The sequence below is a fragment of the Festucalex cinctus genome, chromosome 4 (genome assembly GCF_051991245.1).
Source record: "Festucalex cinctus isolate MCC-2025b chromosome 4, RoL_Fcin_1.0, whole genome shotgun sequence".
In the NCBI taxonomy this organism is placed as follows: Eukaryota; Metazoa; Chordata; class Actinopteri; order Syngnathiformes; family Syngnathidae; genus Festucalex; species Festucalex cinctus.
Window position 1 is genome coordinate 18,995,207 of NC_135414.1, and position 8,323 is coordinate 19,003,529.

Consider the following 8,323-nt stretch of genomic DNA (forward strand, 5'->3'; position numbering starts at 1 on the left):
ATATCAGTAATAAACATATTTTTGAAAGTATCAGTTATTTATTTATTTATTTATTTTTATTAAAAATAAAGTAATCTTGACAAGGTTGGAGCACTTTGCTCATGAATAGTTTGCCAAAATAGGCTACCTGTCCAATGCCAAATAATCTGCCGAGTCATACACTGAAGGTCTCTTTGAGAGTCACACAAATCGTCTGAATACGGAATTTTCATCAAAAGGCTGTGCAGTAAAATATTAACAATATACAGCCCATTTTCTTTAGTTTAGAATTAGCCTCATTAGAAGTAGCTACATTGGCATGTTTGTTCTCATTAGATTGTGCATGTCGCAGGTGTACCTAATGAAATAGTGAAAGAATAGCTTCTTGTAAAAGCAAAAAAAACGATAATAATGATACATATTTAAATAAAGTAAACTTAAAAAAAATTCATTTGATAGCCTACAAATATTTCACAATGTGTGGGTGCGCCAACACTTTTTCTCAGTAACAGTAAAACGGTTGCAGTGAGTCAGCTAATTGGGCTTGTGAGCAGAATGTGACAAAAATGAAAAGAAAAAAAAAACTGCACCATTAGGCCGAGTGACCCCCAATGGGTTCATGCGTTCATAACCAAAAATGCATGAAGGGCTTACTGTCATGGTTTCAGTCATATTGACATGTTGAAAGCAGCCCAGAATTCAAGATTGCAGACCTACTTGAATCTAAGGCACGCATGACGTGTCCCCCTGCATGCATGCGCGAGTTGCTCATTTAGCGAGGTGGGAGCCATTCGGTTCCTCTGACGTGCCTCTGACGGCACCTGCCCCCACTTAAAAGCCCACCAAGTCATCCAAGAGACCGCCGCCATTGTCTCATTGGAGCGCTCGTCGCTGGCTTTGGACCGAGCCGTCCCAGCAGCCCGCACATGCCTCTGGAAACTTTTCGGGTACGTTTCAAAGAATAGTTTGATAGCTCTTGTCAACTTTTGTTCTTAAGTTTCACTTTATTTGTATTTTTTTGTGACTTGAATGATGTGTACAAGTGATCTGTCATGCGTAATTACGCACAGTTGTTGTATGTGTATGTCCTACAATAAATAGGCCTGGCATATCTTATTGTTATTAATTATGAAGTTAATTTATAAATCTCATCTTTAATGGTATTTTTGTGGGTCGTCCCGTGCACGCATGCCTTTCTCTCACTTTTATCCATCTGCTCAGAAACGTTTTGTTTTGTTCTGTTTTCCATCGCATTCGTGTTCGCTTCATATCGTAAATTACTTTAAAATCAGTCCTGTCGGTTTACTTTGCTAAAGATGATCCTCACTTTTTCCATGCATGCGCGCGCCGGGCGCATGCAGGTCTCCATGCGTCGTCGTTCTTAGCGCAAGACCGGCGCGACCATGACCATCCATGTCGAGGGGCTCGTGGCGATCGCGCTCTTCTACCTCCTCATCCTCTTTGTGGGCATCTGGGCGGCATGGAAGAACAAACACTCCGGGGAGGCCGAGGGGACGGACCGCAGCGAAACCATCATGGTCGGAGGCAGAGATATTGGATTATTCGTCGGAGGGTTTACCATGACAGGTAAATCGGCTGCATGCGTGCATGTGGTTTTAAATCCAATATGCAATACTACACTATTCTTTAAAAGTTACTTTCATTATTGTTTAATATCTCTTAATTGTCTCTTACCGGACATTTCATAAATAATAAGATCAAATGAGTTTTCTGAAAATGTATAAATAAAATGCTTTATAAATATATGATTCTAAACATGTTTATTTGTTTCTGTAAGTGTACAATGCATCTAATAATATGCTGAATAAGTGCCTCAGTGTTTTATGCAGTCCTAAAGTATAATTATGCACCTAATTAAAATTATTGTTGTCTTTGTAAATCTCTTTTTTTTTTTAACTATATCAAAATGTCTTTAGACATGCAGGGGTACCTAATGAAATGGCCAGTGAGTGTAATCTTTATTTATTTATTTTTGTCCCTGGTAATTTCAGCAACTTGGGTTGGAGGAGGATACATAAATGGCACAGCTGAGTATGTTTATCTGCCCGATTATGGTTTGGCTTGGGCACAAGCCCCCTTTGGATATGCCCTCAGTCTTGTGGTCGGTGAGTGAGTCTGCATGTATACGTTCTGTTGTCTTGTCATATTAGCTTAACTAGGCCATTTGTACATTTTGTGCATGTTTTTTTTTCTGCTAACCAAACATGATCTACTTTTTTTTTTTTTTTTTTTAACACGACATTGAAATTCTTGGTCTGTACATGATGTCAATGTGCAAGTTCAATTTTTTCGTAGTCCTGTGTGTGTGGGGGTTCAAGTTCGAATATAATGAACAGTGCGCAGTTATCCCCATATTTGCAATTCAGCATTCGTAAATTCACCTAATCATTGTTTGTGTGTGTGCGTACGCGCATGTGTTTTTTGTTTTTGTTTTTTAAATGATAGTCTACAGGATTCTATCCTTGGTAATTTACTGTTTTGTGACCAATGTGGTGGCATTTTTGTGCCAAAGACACAATTTTATTGAAAGGGGAGGCGCTTCAGTTGGACAAAAAGAGTCCTTTGCCGCCATCTTGTGGTACCTATTAGCTACGACAAACCTATTTTTCACAGGTGGGGACGACGATTGCACTTGTTTTTTCTCGATATGCGAACTCTATCCACATACTCATGTAATTACAGTCTTAATAGTCATGGCTGACAAAGCTTTATGGCTAGTTAACTTATTTTGTGGCAGCCAATTTCAAATCCTCCCACTTAAAAGACATTAAAATACGTGCCTGGGATTGAATGTTTGGCTTCTCAAGACATAAAAATTATGTACCCGGGAACAAATGAGTTTAGTAACATGGTTGCATTGTGTGGTATCCAAGTTTTCCTTTTTTTTTTTTTTTTTTTCCAAATATGGCATAATTTTAGTTGCACCACTCCATACTGATTTTCAATCATTTATTTATCTATGGTGTTCCTTCAAATTTTTGACGTGCTAAATTACATCCTGAAAACGTGCATTCTTTTGTGGAACAGGAGGACTTTTTTTCGCCAAGCCCATGCGCTCAAGAGGTTATGTAACCATGTTGGACCCGTTCCAGCAGCTATACGGCAAACGCATGGGCGGTCTTCTCTTCATACCCGCGTTAATGGGGGAGATCTTCTGGTCCGCCGCCATCTTGTCGGCTCTCGGTGAGTTCATAAAAGGCACGGTTGCCATCATCTGTGCCTCTATCCTCTCACCCGCGTTTGTGACCTTAGGCGCCACGCTGAGCGTCATCGTGGACATCAACATCAAAATGTCCGTGGTGATCTCGGCCCTCATTGCCATCTTTTACACGCTGGTGGGAGGACTTTACTCCGTGGCCTACACTGACGTTGTGCAGCTCTTCTGCATCTTTGTTGGCCTGGTAGGTACTTTTTGAGAGAATGTGGAAAGTAAATCATTGGAATATTAAATTAATAAATACCAGTAATAATAATTTTTGAAGGACTGACTGGCATAGAAACACATTAAAACAGATTGTTACCAGTATCAATCAACATTAGCTCCACTTTGTGACTGTTCATATGCAGTATTCAGATCTTTGATGTCATTAATTTTATGATGGGTAAAGTTGTTGTTGTTGTTGTTGCTGATGTTTTTTTTTCTTTGTTTTTTTTTGTTATATTCCATCATTCTACTGGTTCCTGTAGCAGTCTATTAGGGCTAGCATCTATCAGGCTAGCCGAAGCTAGCAACATGATGCTAACACTGATTTATGCCCCCTGTACTTTTTTTTTTTTTTCTTAATTATTGCATCATCACAAAATACTGTTTTTACTGTGTTGTTTTGTTGATAAAAGTCTTTCGGTCTGAAACAAAGAATGCACTTTTGTCCTATTTTCAGCATCTGAAATTTTGACTGGCCTGACACCGACTGCTTTTAATGTTAAACCCGCTTATTGGACACTTCATTAGGTACACCATTACCGTGATAATGAGATTTTCGCTATGTCGCTTCTTACCATATTGGCCACACGATGGGTCAATATATTTGAAACACATCTCAGTTTTAAAGCCTTTCTTCATCATCGGAATTTAGAGCCCTCAAAATATAAAAACAATCGTACACGTACTATCATGACTTTTTCCACCCGCAGTGGATCAGCGTCCCATTTGCTCTGACCAATGCCGCCGTGTCAGACATCACGGTGACTGCAGTGAAGCACGTGTACCAGTCGCCATGGAGAGGAAGTGTCAACAAGAGTGACACCTGGGTCTGGATCGACAATTTTTGCCTCCTGGTACTGTGACCCATGCCTGCTTTTCTATCCAATAATAATATTTATTTCTGAAGTTATTAGTGAGGTTGGAAGCAATGTGTTACTGTATTGTTGAAATAAACGAATCATGTTTGAATTTCATTGCTGTGTAATTTGACCCCAGATGCTTGGAGGTATTCCTTGGCAGGTGTATTTCCAACGAGTCCTATCTGCTTCCTCTGCTACCTACGCACAAGTCCTCTCCTTTATCGCTGCTTTTGGATGCCTCGTCATGGCCGTTCCCTCCGTTCTTATTGGCGCTATCGGGGCCTCCACAGGTGAGGCTGCTCACACACAAGCAGGCGTGTGGTATGAAATATTTTGTGTGTGTGTCTGTTTGTGGTTGGTGTGTGCCACTCAGGGAGGGTCCACATTGCCTTTAGATCTGAGAGAGTCGGGTAAATAGCAGCTGGTTCCACTCATTCATAATGTAGCAACCATCCGCTTTAAATGTTAGCTCACAAGGAGGCAAGGGACCAAATTAGTGGATTGCTCTCCAGATTTCGGATTCTTCCATGAACACAGGAATATTCAGTACTCAACTCTTTCCTGTGCTCATCTAAGTCAGAATCAAGTGCTCAGAGGTGGATAGAGTTATCAAAAATTGTACTTAATAGTACTGTTACTTTAGAATATGACTCAAGTAAACATAAAAAGGAGTTCTCAAAATAATTACTTAAGTATTCACTGGAGGGAAAAACTACTCAAGTACTGAGTAACTAATAATTTATGTTTTTAAATAGCGCATGAGCGTGAATTAGGCAGAAAAATAATTAATTCAAATATTACCCAATTTGAAAGAAAAATAACTGTTACTGCGGGTCATTAAAAAGCATTAAAAGACATTAAATGCATTTTGCTGAAATTAAGGCATTAAATCATCATGAAATATGATGAGGAATAAAAAAAAATAAATGTAATTGTTGTTCATGCTTACATCTATAACACAAATTAACAATGATAACAGTTGTAATTTGCGGTGAACAAAATGGCCTGGAGTCCACAAGTTGCTTCATGTTCCAAATACCAATTGTTCTGAATTTGAAAAGAAAAATGTAGTATTCCTGTCACCAACATCCAAAATGAAACTCTAATGCAGTTAGTGGCGGAAAAATTACCTCAACACAAACCTATGACTAATGTTTCACACTCATTTTAACCATAACTTAACTGCAACTTTATGAATTGCTTATCAAATTACTGTGTCAATGAACTAAAAGATACAACCACATTTGTATTTGATAACCGTATGTGTCCACTTTTATGTTAATTAAGAGTATGAAAAACTTGAAAAATGTATTTTATTGTGCATTTAGAACATAACATGCAATTAGATAAACAGCATGTATGTACTGTATATGTGTGCGTGTATGCAGTTCGACATGGTCATTAAATTAGTTTTAGGTAGCATTAAAAACATTATTAAAATGCATTAAATTAGATTGAATGAAACTTGAAGAAACCCTGAATAAAATAGGCACAAACGAAATTCGATGTAATGGAATTAAAGTAGCGTTTCTTTTTAACAAAAAATATTCAATAATATTCTAATAGTAAAATAAAGTACAATTTGTATATCCTTCCTAACAGTCCAGGTTGTAATCTGGCTCGTGTCGCTATCAAACTTTATTTTGGAAGAATTATTATTATTATTATTTTAATTCAGGTATCTTAATGTTATATTTTAAGCAAATAATGATACTTGTGAATAAGCATGCCGCATGTCCCTCATTCAGACTGGAACCAAACAACATACGGTGCCATTCCGCCGAAAGAGAAGGACGAGGCCGACATGATCCTCCCCATCGTTCTCCAGCATCTCTGCCCGCCGTTTGTGTCTTTTTTTGGCCTGGGTGCGGTGTCTGCCGCTGTCATGTCATCTGCCGACTCGTCCATCCTGTCAGCGAGCTCCATGTTTGCAAGGAACATCTACCAACTGGCCTTCAGGCAGTCGGTCAGTGTGTGTGTGTGTTTTTGCACTCCATATTCAACCTCCATGAATTTTTTTTTGTTAGAATTGAGTGCCCGCTCCTCTCTGTTTCCACAGGCATCGGATCGCGAGATCGTGTGGGTCATGCGCATCACCATCTTTGTGTTCGGCGGTCTCGCCACGTTGATGGCGCTGGTCACGGGGACCGTTTACGGGCTGTGGTACCTCAGCTCAGACTTGGTTTATGTCATCATTTTCCCCCAGCTCCTCAGCGTGCTCTTTGTCAAGGGCACCAACACGTACGGCTCGGTGGCCGCGTACTTGTTTGGCATGGTGCTGCGTATCGGCGGAGGCGAGCCCTACCTGCAGCTGCCCCCGTTCATTTATTACCCCGGGTGGACCATCGAGCAGCGCAAACACCACATCACCGGAGAAATGGAGGATATCGTCATTCAAAAGTTTCCTTTCAAGACCGCGTCGATGCTGGCTTCCTTTCTGGGCAACGTTGCCTTTTCCTACCTGGCCAAGTACCTGTTTGAGAGCGGCAAGCTGTCTCATAAATACGACTTTCTCGACGCCGTCGTGTCCAAGCACAGCGGCGAGATTATGGATAAGACCACGCTGGTGACCCGTGGCAACAACATCGGGCTGTCTGAGATGGCGCCTGTCAAACCGCGGCTGAGCGTGACCTTGGCGGCCGCCTTCGCGCGCCGTGACACACTGCCGACAGACACTGTGGAGGAGGAGGAGGAGGAGGAGTCAAGCCCTGACTCCTCCCACCACGATGAAGAATGAACAGATCAGGATGTTGTTTTTCGGAGATTGTGAAAGAATCAGTCAAAAAGAAGACAATGAGGTACAACACTGATTGGTGGTCGATTTCTGAGCAATATGTTCTCACAAATCTTGCTAAAATTTAAAATGAATTTTTAATTTCCAGTCACTTGTATCAATACTTATGGAAGCGTGGAACCGCTAATGTGGAGTAAGCATTTTTGACTGGCAAGTACGTTTGAACATATTTGGGTAGATGTGACATTAGGGGTCCCAATGTCGTATCCCGCAACCAGTTATCTGATGCTATGTATACAATAATAATACATATTCAAATTTGTAATCACTACAAAAAGCATCAGGCAAGCAAGCAGCAAATTTCAGCATCTTCTGACATTGTATCTCCTCAGGCAGGCTACCATCCATTAAATTGGGATTATATTGATACGGAACATAAATTATCACATGCACAAAGAAACACATTATAAGTATTAACTAGCTCCCTGAGCTGATTTTGTTACTGACTACTGATTTAAGAAGACAAAAGATAATGACTGTGAATCAACAGACAACTCATCCATAAAGCTCAATAGAATTTATACAAGCAATAGTGAAACTAGTTGACCTCAAGCATCGCAGTAGTTCTTTTGAGAAGCTGATTTCACGTGAAGCATCAATGTAAACGACACTTTTATTATTCTGCTGCCTTAATGTAAATCATATGAACAGATGTGTGAGATTCCACAGACCTGACTGTCAAACCACAGTGAAGAAAAAAAAACACTTGAATATGAATGTAATCTCAAATCATCTCATCATATCAAACGTGTAATTTGCTGTTTGTGCATTTTTTTGTTTTCAAGTCGAGTTGTCGCAGAATAGTGTGTCAATCATTTTTGAATTATGGATCTGTAATGTGCGTGTTCATGGCCGTGTACAGGTCATTTTCTCGGTGACGTGTATGATTCTATAAATATGGGAGGCGTAGAAATAACAAATTGCTGTTTCACATCAATCATGTAAGAAGGAAGGATGTTATCTAAATGTTTATTTATTTTTGGTGTCATAGCAAATGTAACAATAAAAAAATGTAACATTATAATGTAAAAAATAGATAAAATCTACTTTGGTATAGTAAATTGTTTTATTATTACTTTCTAAATGAATTTAAAACTTTATTGAAACTATGTGTTACTATTATGAACGTTATTTTTCAAATATGGAAATTTAATTATGCAGTATACAAACCCTCATGTTTTCAAATTTAATGAAATATTAGTGCTATGTCAGTTTTTTAAATGTTTTTTTTTTTTAACGCATGGG

The 8,323-nt window shown here is 39.3% G+C and overlaps 1 protein-coding gene across 1 annotated transcript; it reads left to right on the forward strand.

The window, feature by feature from the left end:
- Positions 1-691: 691 nt before the first annotated feature.
- Positions 692-8,020, forward strand: LOC144017675 (high-affinity choline transporter 1-like). Its single transcript, XM_077519500.1, has 9 exons — positions 692-926; positions 1,341-1,566; positions 1,992-2,105; positions 3,028-3,183; positions 3,253-3,401; positions 4,135-4,278; positions 4,421-4,574; positions 6,033-6,250; positions 6,344-8,020. Exons 2-9 carry the CDS (start codon positions 1,383-1,385, stop codon positions 7,019-7,021), a joined length of 1,797 nt encoding a protein of 598 aa, XP_077375626.1. The 5' UTR covers positions 692-926; positions 1,341-1,382; the 3' UTR covers positions 7,022-8,020.
- The last annotated feature ends 303 nt before the right edge of the window (positions 8,021-8,323 follow it).

Bases quoted from the DNA above. Each gene is read 5' to 3' on its own strand.
- LOC144017675 (XM_077519500.1), top strand. From the start codon at position 1,383: ATGACCATCCATGTCGAGGGGCTCGTGGCGATCGCGCTCTTCTACCTC. The intron at 1,567-1,991 runs GTAAATCGGCTG...TGGTAATTTCAG, and splicing joins CGGAGGGTTTACCATGACAG to CAACTTGGGTTGGAGGAGGA. The intron at 4,575-6,032 runs GTGAGGCTGCTC...TCCCTCATTCAG, and splicing joins CGCTATCGGGGCCTCCACAG to ACTGGAACCAAACAACATAC.